General features: G+C 63.2%; 3 protein-coding genes across 4 annotated transcripts; 1 reads left to right on the top strand and 2 right to left on the bottom strand.

Annotated features, from left to right (window-relative positions):
- Positions 1–5,174, bottom strand: LOC137454471 (flavin-containing monooxygenase 5-like). 2 transcript variants are annotated; one of them, XM_068164493.1, is made up of 9 exons: positions 5,063–5,174; positions 3,582–3,794; positions 3,186–3,374; positions 2,941–3,103; positions 2,568–2,710; positions 1,960–2,159; positions 1,242–1,591; positions 848–920; positions 1–745 (listed from the first exon to the last, which is right to left on the bottom strand). In XM_068164493.1, the coding sequence occupies exons 2-9, from the start codon at positions 3,711–3,713 to the stop codon at positions 400–402; spliced, it is 1,596 nt and encodes a 531-aa protein (XP_068020594.1). In that variant the 5' UTR covers positions 3,714–3,794; positions 5,063–5,174; the 3' UTR covers positions 1–399. The 2 variants fall into 2 exon arrangements, with proteins under 2 accessions (XP_068020594.1, XP_068020595.1); XM_068164494.1 differs by lacking the exon at positions 5,063–5,174 and adding an exon at positions 4,166–4,185.
- A 1,516-nt stretch (positions 5,175–6,690) lies between these two features.
- On the bottom strand, positions 6,691–10,525 carry PLPP6 (phospholipid phosphatase 6). Its single transcript, XM_068164562.1, has 3 exons — positions 10,429–10,525; positions 9,750–10,165; positions 6,691–7,835 (listed from the first exon to the last, which is right to left on the bottom strand). Exons 2-3 carry the CDS (start codon positions 10,147–10,149, stop codon positions 7,465–7,467), a joined length of 771 nt encoding a protein of 256 aa, XP_068020663.1. The 5' UTR covers positions 10,150–10,165; positions 10,429–10,525; the 3' UTR covers positions 6,691–7,464.
- A 288-nt stretch (positions 10,526–10,813) lies between these two features.
- On the top strand, positions 10,814–13,841 carry FAM78B (family with sequence similarity 78 member B). The gene is made up of 2 exons (XM_068164565.1): positions 10,814–11,086; positions 12,961–13,841. Exons 1-2 carry the CDS (start codon positions 10,824–10,826, stop codon positions 13,481–13,483), a joined length of 786 nt encoding a protein of 261 aa, XP_068020666.1. The 5' UTR covers positions 10,814–10,823; the 3' UTR covers positions 13,484–13,841.

Below are 13,841 nucleotides of genomic sequence, written 5' to 3'. Positions count from 1 at the left end.
TCCATTTCACATACTTTTATCCAGCCACAGGGCTGCTGGGCCCACGCCACTCTGTGTGCCACTGGTGGCACAGCTGGCTTGTGGGTGACAGAGAAGCCCAGGATGTCCCTGCTGGGGCAGAAGTGCTGACTGAGAAGGGCTGGGTTTTACCTGGGGCCCCAACAGGTTTCCTCCTCTGCTGGCAGCAGAGGCTGCCCGGGGGAAGGTGCAGAGCAGGCACTGAGATGTTCTTTCAGCAGCCGGGGAGGCTCTGTGCATCCCAAGCTTGCAGTGTGGCTGCAGCAGGCTGTTGCTGGGCAGGAGGAAGGCTCCTGCCAGCACTGGGGGGCACAGGCTGCCATGGGGCAGGCCAGCCTCCTGGCACATCTCAAAGCTGCCCTTTGCCCCCTTGTAGGGCACCTACAAGTAAGCAAAAATGATGGCGAGGATGACAACAGCCCCGACCAGTTTGAAGAGGCGGGGGGCGGTGGAGGCGGGGGGCTGGTCCCCCAGGGGCCGTGTCTGCAGGGGCTTGATGACACGCTGGTGCTGGGTGAGGATGGCCGCCCTGGCGCCTGCCCACCGGCCGGGGCCCTGCAGGCGGTACTGGTACGGCGTGCAGGGCCCGAAGGCCACCTCCAGGGCCAGCTTGGGGTCGGTGAGGGAGAGGGTGAGCAGGTTGGGCTTGACCCCCACTTGGCAGGCGAGCTCATCCATGTAGGGGACGTAGTCCACCTGGATGGTGTGCCGCTGGCTCTTCACGTACCTGTGGGCAGGGAGGGCAGGCTGGTGCCGGCAGCAGAGCTGGCAGCGGCCTCGCGTGCTGGCAGGGTGGCACTGGGTGCCCTGTTCCCGGGGAGGGTCTTACCGCTTTGCCATGGCGTCTTTCTTCTGCTGGATGTCAGCTTCCATGTCGTGCTTTGAGGGCAGCTTGTTCAGCCCTAGGGAGGATAATCCAAAGTGGCCACTGTGGTGCTGCTCTTGCCTGGGTGCCGTGTCCCTGCAGCCACCACCGTGGCAGGGGGTCTGGCAGCCGAGGCATGTGCACGCTCCTGGGGATGGGGAGCAGCAGTCCCTGGAGCTGAGGGTACAGATGTCCCTGTGCTGCTCAGGCTAAAGGCTGGCTAACCACAAAATGCCATTGTTCACAGCCAGGATGGCACAGCTGGCTGCTGCCTCCCGGATAGGGCTGGGCACCATTTGTCCTGGGTCTGGGAGCACAGGTTCAGGGTGCAGCCACAGAGGAGGTTTGCCTCACTTACCCTTGAAGACCCGGGTAGCCCAGCGACACTGGAGCTCAGAGATGGGCATGATGGCACCCAGGGGCTGGATGAGGCCAATGAAAGCCAGCGTGGGCTTCTCCAGCTCAGGGGGGAACACGTATTTGTAGAGGGAGATCTGGTTCTCCACCACCTTCACACAGCTCTCAAGAAAGGGGAAGGAGAAGCTGTATCCCGTGGCGAAGACCACGGCATCGATCTCCTCCCTGGTGCCATCCTCGAAGATGGCAGAGGTCTCTGTGAACTCCTTGATGTTGGGCTTCACCTGCACCCTGCCCGAAATGATGCGGTTGGGCAGGTCGTCGTTGATGGTCGGGTGCTGGTCAAAAACCCTGGAAGAGACAAGGGACCATCGGGGCCCTGGGGTGAGTGTCTTGGCTCTGTCCTGCTGCAGCCACCGCTCAGTGCTCTGGGGATGATTGTCCCCAGGGATGCTCAGCACCAGCCATCCTCATTGCCAGGAGGGTTGGTCCCTTAGGGATGCTCAGCAGTTGTCACTGCACTGGTGCCACCAAGGGTCCATGGGAGGCGTAGTGGTGGCTCCCTTGAGCATTGCCTGGGCACCACGCAGCTGTGAACTGGGTTTATGAGGCTGTGCCTTGACCCCGGCCCGAGCACAGGGAGCGTGGAGATGCCTGAGCAGGGCTGGCCCTGGGAAGGGGCAGGGGTCCCAGGAGGGCAGGGGGAGCGTTGCTGGTACCTGTGCTTTGGCTTGAGGCTGTAGTGCGAGTGGTCAAACCTGGCGTTCAGTCGCTTCTCCACGTAGTTGCTCACCAGGGAGTAGCTCAGCACCTCCCGCAGGAAGGCGTTGAGGCGCGTGTTCAAGATCATGTCCAGGGGGTAGCCCTGGTCCGCCACGCGGTTGAAGACCCACGCGCCGCGGCGGGTGCTGAGGAAGACCTGGGCATGGAAGTAAGCGTTGCCTCTGAGGGCTCCGGCGGTCCGGGGGGCTGCCGAGGCCGAAGCGCAGCCTCGCCCTGGCATCGCTGCCCCTCGTGCTGCCCCAGTGCTGGGCAAAGAGCCAGAGGGCAAAGACAGATGGTGGTTGATGCCCAGCAGGGGGAAGTGGGGCAGAGCCACGCAGGCAGCCCCCGTCAGGGACTCGGGGCTGGAAACCGAGGTGTCTGCGGGGGATCAAGGCTGAACTGCCACCACCGCCTGGCGGCTGGGACTGCTGGGTGCTGGCACTGCCAAACGCAGCGAGGGCTGGGACAGAGCCGTGCTCTGCCAGCTCTTGGTGTTGTCTCAGAACTGGGAGTGTCTCATTGGGGCCACGCTGCCCACTGGAACCCTGGTTCTGTGACTCACCTGCTTGGCTGTTTGGCTGATCTCCACGGCCAGGTCCGAGCCCGAGTTGCCAATCCCGATGACGACAACCCTCTTGTCCCCGAAAGCCCCCGAGTGCTTGTAATCCCGGCTGTGGAGGTACTGCCCCTTGAACTGCTTGATTCCTGTGGGCAGGGAAGAGGGCTGCTTGGCTTCCTGCTGCTGGGCCCGAGGGACAGCTCCCTGGAAATTGCAGTGGGGACACTCCCTGGCCCTGCCAGACACCTCCTGTGAGGCTTTCGACCACGTTTGGCAGAGAAATGCTGGGGCCAGGAGAAGGAGCAGCAGGGAGAACAGAGACTGCCGAAGCCAAACTTCCTGGGGCTACTCTGCGAGTCAGGGTGCAGGGCAGTACCTGGGAAGGAGTGGAGCGGGAGGTGTGCCTCGGTGTGGTGCCCGGTGCACACCAGCACCGCGTCGAAGACAGCTGCCTCCTGCTTCCCCTCACACTCGGTCACCACATCCCACTGGCCTGTGCTGGCGAAGTCAGGGCGCTTGGAGACGCTGCACACGCTGGTCTGGGCACAGGGAGAGCGGGCATCAGGCACCCTGCGCCCCTCAGCCCCGCTGCCGCTGCTCCCCAGCCCCCACGGCCCTCACCCTGAAGCGAATGTGGTGCAGCAGGTCGAAGTGCTGGGCGTACATGCGGAAGTACTTCATGATCATTGAGTTGTGCATGAAGTTGGGGAAGTCCTCAGGGATGGGGAAGTCGCTGAAGCACATCATCTCCTTGGAGGTGTTGATGATGACGGAGCGGTAGATGCTGGCACGTCCCTCCTCGGGCTGCTCCTGCAGGCGTGGGGCATGGCTTGGTGCCGGCCAGGCACAGCAGCTGGGGGGATGGCTGGGACTGATGTGGTGTCCTTTGAGATGGAGCCCCTGCCCTCAGCCTGCTCACCCTGTTGTGGCTGACTGTGTGCCACCCCACCAGCTGCCCTTCGTCCCTGGCTGCCATGGTGCTGGTCCCCAGCAGGACGAGTTGCTTGCAGGGCTTACCTCAAACCTCCACAGCCCTCCGATGTCGCCGGTCCTCTCGAAGCAGACGGGCTCCAGTCCCTCCTGGAGGCAGGCTTTGATGGCACACAGCCCGCTGCTGCCCCCTCCAATGATGGCCACCCTCTTTGCCATGCTGCCCTCCGCCACCGGGGCTCTGCCTAGGCACAGTGCTGGGCTGAGGTGCGAGGGCTGCAGCTGCACAAGGTTTTGGTCCTGCACACCAAAGAGGTCCAAAGGTGAGAAGCAGCCCCCCAGAAGTTTGTTTAGGAAGGTGAGGCAACTGCTCTCCCTGCCCCCACAGGGACCTGGCCGGCGCTGGGGGTTTGCACCACCGTGATGTTGCCTCTGGGCGCCGCAGGCGAAAGCGCTGCCGAGTGCCAAGAAGCCCTGAAATCTCCCTGCCCGTGCCAGGTCCGGGCGATGGGCACATGCCAGGCCGCCGTGTCCTGCCTTGGACACCGACTCCCAGATAGGCGACGGACACTCTGCCTGCCCTTTGTCCTCTCCCTTCCCCTCGGACATGCCCACGAGGCTACCCCAGCGCCCCTTGCCTGCCAACAGCCACGGGGGACCCCTTACCCGACCTGCGGCCTGGGGAGTGCTGGCAGGGGGCAGGGAGCCGCGCGGGGGTCCCTCCCCGACCTGCGATACCGGCCAGCAGCCGCCGTTCCGGGGTGCGGGGGTGCGGTGCCTGCCCCTGCGTCACTCCTCCCACGGGGCTGGCGGAGGAAGCCGGCTGGATCCCGGCCAGCTGCTCGCCTTCCCGGCAGCGCCTCTCGCCACAGCCCTGGGGGCGGGTACGGAGCCCTCCCAGGCCCCTGGCTGGAAGCCCGTGCGGGGACAGTGTGGGGACGTGGGGCTGCTGGAGAGGCAGAGGCAGAGCTGCTGCCCGCGCTGTGCACGCCGTGTGAACGAGCTTTCGTCTCGGGGATTATCGGGATCAGCCCGGCTCTCTGTGCCGGTACCCGGAGGCATTCTCCAGCGCCGCGTTGCCCACGTCCCCTCTGCCCCCGGGCTGCTGGTGTCAGCACACTATCCCCACAGCCGTGGCATGGTGTCCCCGGGCCCCGGTGCAAGGAGCACTGTGCTGCCGAGGTGCTGCTGCTGGACTGGTGGGACCCGTTAGGAAGATGTTCCCCCCAGCATCAGGAGGCACAGACCAGGTAGCTCTGGAGCATACCACTGGCTCCTGTCACGCTCGCAGCTGGACAGCCCTGGGAGGTGCAGGGGAATTCTGCTCTCCCGTGTTTGGGAAGCTTCGCCCCAGAGCCCAGCACAGCACAGGGCTAGGGAGGGGCCAAGCTCTGAAGACGAAAGGGTTTTAAGCTTTAAAGCCACACAGCATGGTGGCAGTAACTGTAACAAGGCTCTTTCTGCCCCTCACTGCTGGCAGGAGCTGATGTCTGCAGAGGTCAGAGGCTCTGCGCTGCCAGCCCACGCCCTGGGCCGCTCTGTGGAAAGGCATCGTAAACATCTCTTACCCGGCAGAGGGATCGGCGCCGCACGGCGAGGAGGCAGCGCTACCCGCCCCGCTCCTCTCCGATCGCTTCTGGCTCTTCTGCCAGCCCTGCAGGGACTGCCCAAGGCCTTCTCCCAGCTCTCAGTTGCTCTGCTGAGCTATAAAGCCTCTGCAAAAGTTACCTTTGAACTTGGCAGCTGCAAGGGGCTTCGCGGCCCTGGACTTTGCCCCTGCTGTGCTTCAGCACATGGCCAAGCCAAAGGTCTCTGCAAGGCACGGATGTCTGCTGGAGACAAGCACAGGGTCAAGCCATGGCACTTCGGTCGGGATTGGCTTGTGATGTCCATACCAAACCATGGCTGCCCACGCTTGGCAGGCACCCAGGATGGAGGGTGTGGTGGGCAGTGGGTGCAGGCTGTCTGCTCAGTCAAGGCGTCTGCAGTGGGCACAGGTCAAGTGAGAGCACCTGTCTGCTCCTTCCTATCAGCAGGGAGGCCTGTGATAATCACAGAAACACAAACATTCAGGCTGGAAAAGACCCTTGGGATCATCAAGTCCAACTGATAAAATGGACTTGGCAGTACTAGGCTAATTTTAAAGGTCTTCAAACTCAAGTGACTCCATGACCCTGGAAGTGACAAGAAGAGGAAAAAGGTCTGATTGACAAAGCTGGGAGGAAGCAGAGCAGAGGTGAGCACAGGGCAGCCTGTGACTCGTCAAGGCAGGTGGTGCTGGGTGGTGGGGGCCACAAGCAGTTTGTGGAGGGTCCCTCAAGTGACCCGGGAGCAGCCTTTGGCACACGCAGTGGAATCAGCCACAGATGCAGAGTTGCTGCCACGTCCTTCCACGGCTTGGAGAGGAAGATTCCAACAGCTGTAAGAACTGCTTGGATGGGAAGCATGCCCTGTGTGGGAAAAGGAGCCAGGGTACTTGGGCACAGCTCAGCAAGCCCTGATAGCCCCAAACCCTGGCCACACCTGAGCGCCACTCCTGAGCGTCATGCCTGTTCACCACCCTGCAGCCACCGCAGGCCTCACCTCTGCCTGGGGGTGGGAGGGCTGCTCAGGAGGGCTGGTTGCTGCATACACAGCCCCAGCTTGCCCTGCCAGCTACCAGGCACGGGCTGAAACCCAGGGGATTTTTTTTTAGGTTACCAAAGTGCATGCCCACAGCAAGTGTCTTCCCTGGCTCACCCTGCTGGGGGTCAGGGCTGGGCTCTGGGGACCCCTGTCACACAGGGGCTTTCATTTCAGAGACAGGGTGCTGGTACCAGCATCACTCGGGCTTCTCCTGCAGGCTTCAGCCAGAGGAGCAGCAGACACTTAAGCACTGCCTGGTCTTCATGAGACTTAACCTCTGCTTTCCAGGGCCTGAGTGCATGGAGCCTCATGTGGGCCCAATCACCCAGCACATGCTGGGAGCACTATTTGAGCTCAGCCCTTGCTCCCTGCCTGGCTGTGGTCCCTTTTGATGTGGATTCTGGGCTTTTCTGGCTCAGACTCAGCACTGACTCATTACAGAGGCTCTTTGTGGTCCCCTCCTGCCAAGGACAAGCAGTCCTGCACACATAAAGCAGGCTGCCAGGAGCAGTGGAGGCAGTATGGGAAAGCCAACCCCCTGGGAGCGCAGGGAGCTGTGGCAGATCCAGGGTCTCATGCTGCAGGAGGTGCAGGTAAGGCTGAGCTCCCTGCAGGGCAGTGTCAGCAGCAGTCTTGTGGAGGGGAAAAGAAACTGAAGCTCTGCACAAGGGGTGCAGCAGGCTGCTGCTGGGAGTTGCTTCCCCTGTTATGTCCTGGTTTGGAGATGGCAGGGGTGTACCACCCTTTCCTCATGGCACTGGGAGCCAGGTGCCTCTGCCTTCACTGCCTCGATACAGTACTTAACTCAAGAGCAATACAGAAGAGATGCATTGCTTAGGAAGACAAAGGTCTTTATAAACCTGAGACAGACCCCAGTGAGTCCCCTCCAGGCAGACATGGAGCCGGCTGTGCAGGGCACAGGACACCAACACAATCAGTGTATTTACAGCACACAAACACACAGATGACTGGAGAGAAACCTCTGCAAAGCCTCAGCTGCTACATACACCATGGGCCAATGCAGCAGGTGCCCAGCAAGAGCATGCAGATTCACAGTATCAGCAGGGAGCTGCCAGATGAATGTGCTGAGCCCTTCGAGGCTCTGCAGGGACGAGTCTTTCACGGGAGAGCAGTCAGTGCAGCTGCTTGGCCTTCCCGACAGCTCATCAGGAGACAGCAACCAATGTCTTGAAGTGTGGGCCCAGGAGCCTGCAGCACCGCTAGTGTTGAAGTCTTGGCTGGACAGATGGGGACCCTAGGATGAGAGATCAAGCTCCCGTGCGCTCTGCTTGTGCGTGCTCAGCCAGCCCGGCGCACGCCGCCTCCCTGGGGCGGGACCCGGCCATCAATGGCCCCAGAGCGCAAAGAGGGCCGGGGCGCTGAGCGGGGACAGCCAGCAGTACTCCACCACGCTGTACAGGGCGTAGCCCAGCAGCAGCCCGAAGAGCACATCCGTCATGTTGTGCCTGCCCAGCATCACCCTGGAGACGCTGACGATGAGCGCCCAGAGCACCACCAGGACCCGCAGCGGCACGGCGAGCACCAGGTGGCGCAGGACGAAGCGGCAGACGAGGGCGGCTCTGGTGGCGTGGCCGGAGGGGAAGGAGTACTTGTCCACCGAGATGGTGACGAACATGTCCATCTTGTTGTGGGTGGGCCGCCGCCGCTTCACCAGCCCCTTCACCACGGCCACCAGCACCAGATCCAGCAGCAGGGCTAGGAGACAGCAAGGGGCAGTGAGCAAGGCCTGGGGACGTCTTCTCCCCACGCCCCCTCCACGAAACACAAGTTACACTGTGATACTGTGATACAAGGCAAGAGTCAAAGCAAAGCCATCAGCTAAGAAAGAACTAGTGTGGGGTGTCCCTGCCCATGGCAGGGGGGTTGGAACTAGATGATCCTTGTGGTCCCTTCCAACCCTGAATGAAACTATGAAACTATGAAACTATGAAACTCGGCTACCAACACCTGCTAAGGGCAGGCAGCATTGCCCACGGCTGCCATGCCTAGGTGGGCACAGCATGGCATTCATCCAGTGCTCTGCCCTCCAGCGTGAGCACACCTTCAGTGTGCCCCTGCAGCACACAGCCCCCAGGCAACACCACTCTCGACCTGTCACAGCCAGCGGCAGCCCAGCCTGCACCCAAAGGGCTGGCCCTTAACGTGAAGGCGAGAGAGAGGTCAGTGGTCCCCACAGCTCCCTGCCTGACTCAGCACTGCCCTGTCTACCTTCATGGCTGGGGCGAACTCTGCTGGGTGAACGATTAACCCACCCCAGCCATTCAGCCGCAGCTCTAAGGGGCTCTGAGCCGGTGTGGTGCCAGCGCTCCTGCCGCCTGGCTGCTGCTGCAGGGACTAACACCAGAAGGTGAACCACATTGTGGTTTCCAAGAGCTGACTAAAGGCTGACTCAAGTAAAGGCTTCTCCCCAGAGAGCTGAAGGCTGTTGTGGTAGGAGTCAGAAGCAAAGTGCTTCTGAGAGGTGTTCAGCCAGCATCTGGCAAGAACAGCCAAATGTGCAGGGCAGAGGGTGCTTGCTCCATCCCTGCTGGCCCCATGCTCAAGTCAGAGCTACTTCTTCTGAGGAAGCCTTGTGGGAGACCAACTTTTGCTTGTCCTAAGGCTTGCTTCCAGACATCAGCTCTTTCGGTCATTTCAGTTCATCCCCTCAGGTTAATCATTAGGAGAGGTCATGGTGGTTTGTTTGCTCTTCCCACCAAGCCACACTGCTGCTTTGTTTGGTTGGGGTTTTTACATGTGGCTTGAGAGTTCAGCTGGGACATTAGGAAACAGCTACTACAACCCTGGGTCGGGGCCCCCCAGAAGCAGGTGGCTTTGCCCCAGAGTGCTGAGTGCTGGACGAGGCCCTGGTGCTGGGACAGCTCTCCTCAGAGCAGAGGTCATGTTGGAGGCCTCCCGGTCCGTTGTGGAACTGTCACTGCACCACGTGCTGCTAGATGAGAGAGAGGCACAAAGCCACGTTCCTCAGCAGGCAGATTTCAGTTCACATGGTAAGTGTGAGGTGCCAATCGTTTTCAGCTTAATAAAAGAGTAAGAACTAGGAAGCTGGAGAGGCCTTTTGCTCTGGAGCTACTGCAGTTTCTAAACGACCAGGAATGAAGTGTCCAACTCTGCCTAATGAGACAGGAGGCCAAAGGCAGGGGGGATATTACACCACAAGGTTAAAGTGCATGTTTTAAATCAAGTCTTCCACACTGTCTGAGAGAGAGCAATCTGTGCTGTGCCTGGCTGCAGGGAGCTCAAGAGTGTGCCAGAGCAGCTTTCCAGGAAAGGGGGGGGGGGGGTGTCTCAGCTGCACCTGGAATGTGCTGTTCTCAAATAAACCAGAGTTTGGCTCCCTGAAAGTTTTGTGCAACTGCAGAAGCAGCTTAGCTGTCTGGAGCTTCGCTGTGCGGCTGGAGCTGTGCCAGCTGAGCCATGCCCGTGGCACCACACTGACGGGCCGCAGCGTCCCTCGCTCTGGTACCAGGCACCGCAGGTAAGCCAGCAGGGATCGCTCAAACCCATCTGGCGCCCCGGGGGCTGCAGGAAGCTGTGCTTTACTCAGACTTTCCCAGTCCTTCAGACCCACACCCTCCCTCCTTGGCTCCTGCCTGCCCCCATCCTCACCGAAGAGCAAGTTGAGCAGCACCTCCCTGGCCGCTGAGCTGTCGCTCTGGCAGAGCCCGCAGAAGGTGCCGAGCAGCCAGGGGATGCCGTGCCCCGAAACCTCGATGACCTTCATCAGGGGGCGTGCGCTGCCCCAGGCCGAATTCTCTCCAGCGCAGACGCCCAGGCGCTTGGAGGCCCAGAGGTCGATGGCGAGCAGCGAGCTGAGGGCGATGCCCAGGAAGGAGGGGTTGAGTTTCATGCAGTCCTCCTCGGGCAGCGGGGCGGCGGCGGCGCTACTCGGCTCCTTGCGGCGCGACGGGCTGTCCGGGGCGCCGGGGCTGCGCTGGCTGACGAGGGACAGGAACTCCAGGCGGCCGCCGCCGCTGCGTCGCTCACGGCTGCCCCGGGGACTCGGCATGGCGAGAGCTGCTGGCCTAGGAGAGGCGGGGACCTGTCACCGGCGGCCAGGCCGCTTCTGGCAGCGGCACCCGGGCGAGGCGCCCAGGACCCTACGTGCCGCCCCGTGCCCGGGCCCGCTGCTCCTCCTCCCCGCGACCTGCTACGGGTCCCGCCGCCTGCAGCCCCCCGGCACCCCGGCCTCCCACTGCCGCACCGCCAGGGCCCAGCCGCCCCCTCCCCAGGGCACCGCCGGGAGCTGGACGCCCACGCCCCGCCCGCGGCCCAGCTCCCCCGGTACCGGGCAGCCCCACGCTTCCCTTTCCGCCGCCCCCCGTGACGCAGCCGGTTGCCATGGAGCCACAACGCCTTGCGGCGGGGCTGTGGCGCCCCCCGACGGCGAGGAGGACCCCGCGGCCTCCTTCCCGCCGCGCCCCCGGGGCGGGGCGAACCCCGAAGCCCCGCCCCTCCCCGGCCCCGGCTCGCGCACGTGCGCACCCCGGCCGGCGTACGGCAGCCGGCGAGGGCCGTAAGAGGCGCGGCGGCAGCGGCGCCTTCACCCTGCCGGCGCCGGTGCGGGCACCGGTGCGCGGGCGGCGATGCGCCGCGGCGGCGGCGGGCGGGCGGCGGCGGGTCGGGCCGCCCCCCCGGCCCCGCGGCTCGGCGGCGGCGGGTGATAAGGCCTCGGCGGCGGCGATGGGGTGCCTGCAGAGCGTGGCCTGCAAGGCGCGGGTGCGGCGGGAGCAGATCGTGGTCTCGGACGTGTCGGCCACCATCGAGCCGGCGGCCACCGCCATCGAGGAGAGCTCGCCGGTGGTGCTGCGGTACCGCACGCCCTACTTCCGCGCCTCGGCTCGCGTCCTCATGCCGCCCATCGCCCGGCGGCACACCTGGGTGGTGGGCTGGATCCAGGCCTGCAACCACATGGAGTTCTACAACACCTACAGCGACCTCGGCGTGTGAGTACCGGCACCGGCGCCCTGCCGCCCGCACCGCGCTGCGGCTGGGGCACGGGGTCCGCGGCTGCGCTGGGCGAGAGCGGGGATGGGGGCCTGGAGGCCCTGCGGTGGGCACTAGGCTGGCATGGGCACCCCTGCAGCTGGTGTGGAGGCCTGCCGGCTGCTGCCCCCCCGGGCGCTAGGTGCTGCACCTCCGCCCTGTGTCTGCACCCGCCGCCGCGCACGGCTGTCACTTGCTCCCCAGCAACCGCTGCGGCCGCTGTCCCTGCCCCTGCACACCCGACCCGCAGTGCTTCGGCCGGGGCAGTGCTGGCTCCGCTCGTCCCGCGGCCGCCTCCTGCCGCGGCCGGGTCTCCTGAAGCTCTCTCCAGCGAGGGCTTTGCGGCCACTGCCCCTCACTGGGGAGCGTTCTGTCCGGGTCGTGGGCATGGGTGGTGTGGGGACTTACTCCCTTGGCTGGTGTTTAAAGGAGGAAGCTTCTCGTTGCGTGTCAGAAATGGTTGCTGGAAGGCTCTGCCAAGGCTGAGCGTGCAGGTGAACCAGGGGGACACTGAGGGACAAAGCTGTTGGCTCTCTTGCTGTGTTTTCTGCCCTTTCAAAGGGGTGGTGTGAGAGGGGCTGGAGATGACCAGGAGTCCCTTCTGCAGTTCACCTGCAGGCTTCTGCTGCCAGTGCCCGGGGTGCAAAGGCAGGGCACCAGGCATGGGCACTGGGGAGCAGCAGGTCCTCCTGCTGCCTGCTCACGTCCTTGTGCCATGGCAGATCCATCTGCACGTGGCACTGGATGGAAAGAGCAGAGGCTGGCACTTGTTTGGGGGGATGGCAGCCTTGTGTCCCCTGCCTCTCACAGGCAGGACCAGAACCCAGATGCCTCTGAAGCCAGTGGGAGGTTTCACCAAAGGTCGTCATCACCACCTGGCAATTGTCTCCCTTGCTGTGCTGCTCACGTGTTTGGCAGCCAAGATTTGGTCTGGAATTCCACCTCCCCTGTGCCATGCTGCAGGGATTTCGTGGTGCTGATGGCAGGCAGGGCTGTGGAGGTGCCTCTGCGTGGGGATCTAAGGCAACGCACAGCTTTTCTCCCAGGAGAGGCTGCTGAGAGGCTGGGCTGGGGTGGTGGTCCTGGTGCTGCAGCTGGTGGCTGGGGAATGTTGCTCCTCACCACAGGAGCAGATTAAGGAGAGAGTGCCCCCAGGGAGATGCAGCAAGGAGCTTTGGCCTGGGTGGTTTGGTTGCAGGTTAATTAAAAGAGTGTTGTGCTGGCAGAGCAAAGGCTTCAGCTGGGGTGAGGGACTTGGCAGAGGAGCCAAAGCCAAATTTGTTCTTGAAGGAGGTCTTTGAGAGCTTGCTGCAGGCAGGGAGAGGGTCCCCATGTTGCTTGCCTCACTATGAAGAGAGACTGAGATGCTGAGGGGACTTGAGCATCTCCCCTGGGAAGAGAGGCTGAGAGCCCTGGGGCTGTTGAGTCTGGAGAAGAGAAGGCTGAGAGGGACCTGATCAATGTCTATCAATAGCTGAGGGCTGGGGGGGCAGGGGAGGGGGCCAAGCTCTCTTGGGTGGTGCACAGCAATAAGCCAAGAAACAAAGGGTTCAAGCTTGAACTGAGAAGGTTTCAGCTCAGCATGAGGAGAAACTTCTTTGGTGTGAGGGTGCCAGAGCCCTGGAGCAGGCTGCCCAGGGGGGCTGTGGAGTCTCCTTCTGGGGAGCCTTTCCAACCCCCCCTGGATGCATTCCTGTGCAGCCTGCCCTGGGTGATGCTGCTCTGGCAGGGGTTGGCCTGGGGGAGCTCTGGAGCTCCCTTCCAGCCTCTGATGCTCTGCGATCCCTCCCTGCCCTTGCCCTGCTGACTTGGCCTTCCTCTTCCTGCTGCCCAGGTCAAGCTGGGAGCTGCCCGACCTGCGTGAAGGCAGAGTGAAAGCCATCAGCGACTCGGACGGCGTGAGCTACCCCTGGTACGGGAACACCACCGAGACCGTCACCCTGGTGGGCCCCACCAACAAGATCTCCAGGCTCTCGGTGAGCATGAACGACAACTTCTACCCCAGCGTGACGTGGGCCGTGCCCGTCAGCAACAGCAACGTGCCGCTGCTGACCAGGATCAAGAGGGACCAGAGCTTCACCACCTGGCTGGTGGCCATGAACACCACCACCAAGGAGAAGATCATCCTGCAGACCATCAAGTGGAGGATGCGAGTGGACATCGAGGTGGATCCCATGCAGCTGCTGGGGCAGCGGGCGCGGCTGGTGGGCAGGACTCAGCAGGAGCAGCCCCGGATCCTCAGCAGGATGGAGCCCATCCCCCCCAACGCCCTGGTGAAGCCCAACGCCAACGACGCCCAGGTGCTCATGTGGAGGCCCAAGCGAGGACAGCCTATAGTGGTCATACCTCCCAAGTAGGGCGGCGCTGGGGCGAGTGCCTGAGGACCTGGCTGCTGTCAGCCTGCTGCACAGGAATGGGGCTTGGAGCCGCGGCAGACCTCTGGGGCTCTCCTGCTGCGTAGCTGTGGCCGGAGGCGTGGCTCCTCCGCAGTCGGAGCGAGAGCCTGGCTGGCACCGGGGTGCGGCAGAGGGATGGCGGAGCCGGGGGAAGCAGAACCAAGTCCTTGGAGGGGCCTGCAGCTGGCAGAGAGGCTGCCTGCCCCAAACGACTGATCTTTGCTTGCAGGGCAGTGCAAGGAGCGCGGCCCAGCCGTGCCCCTGGCGAGCGCCGCTCCCCACCCGGTGGGAGGCAGGGGCGGACGGTGCCCGCCGGCCG

The sequence above is a fragment of the Melanerpes formicivorus genome, unplaced genomic scaffold (genome assembly GCF_026170545.1).
Source record: "Melanerpes formicivorus ecotype bairdi unplaced genomic scaffold, bMelFor1.0.p_v2 SCAF_81, whole genome shotgun sequence".
In the NCBI taxonomy this organism is placed as follows: domain Eukaryota; kingdom Metazoa; phylum Chordata; class Aves; order Piciformes; family Picidae; genus Melanerpes; species Melanerpes formicivorus.
This window is presented reverse-complemented; position numbering and strand designations above follow the sequence as displayed.

Excerpts from the sequence above, each read along its gene's own strand:
- LOC137454471 (XM_068164493.1), bottom strand. The coding sequence starts at position 3,713 with ATGGCAAAGAGGGTGGCCATCATTGGAGGGGGCAGCAGCGGGCTGTGT. Across the intron at positions 2,711-2,940 it reads CCCGCTCCACTCCTTCCCAG|GAATCAAGCAGTTCAAGGGG; the intron begins GTACTGCCCTGC and ends CCCTGCCCACAG. Across the intron at positions 1,592-1,959 it reads AGCCTCAAGCCAAAGCACAG|GGTTTTTGACCAGCACCCGA; the intron begins GTACCAGCAACG and ends TGTCTCTTCCAG.
- PLPP6 (XM_068164562.1), bottom strand. The coding sequence starts at position 10,149 with ATGCCGAGTCCCCGGGGCAGCCGTGAGCGACGCAGCGGCGGCGGCCGC. Across the intron at positions 7,836-9,749 it reads GCTGCTCAACTTGCTCTTCG|CCCTGCTGCTGGATCTGGTG; the intron begins GTGAGGATGGGG and ends GCTGTCTCCTAG.
- FAM78B (XM_068164565.1), top strand. The coding sequence starts at position 10,824 with ATGGGGTGCCTGCAGAGCGTGGCCTGCAAGGCGCGGGTGCGGCGGGAG. Across the intron at positions 11,087-12,960 it reads ACCTACAGCGACCTCGGCGT|GTCAAGCTGGGAGCTGCCCG; the intron begins GTGAGTACCGGC and ends CCTGCTGCCCAG.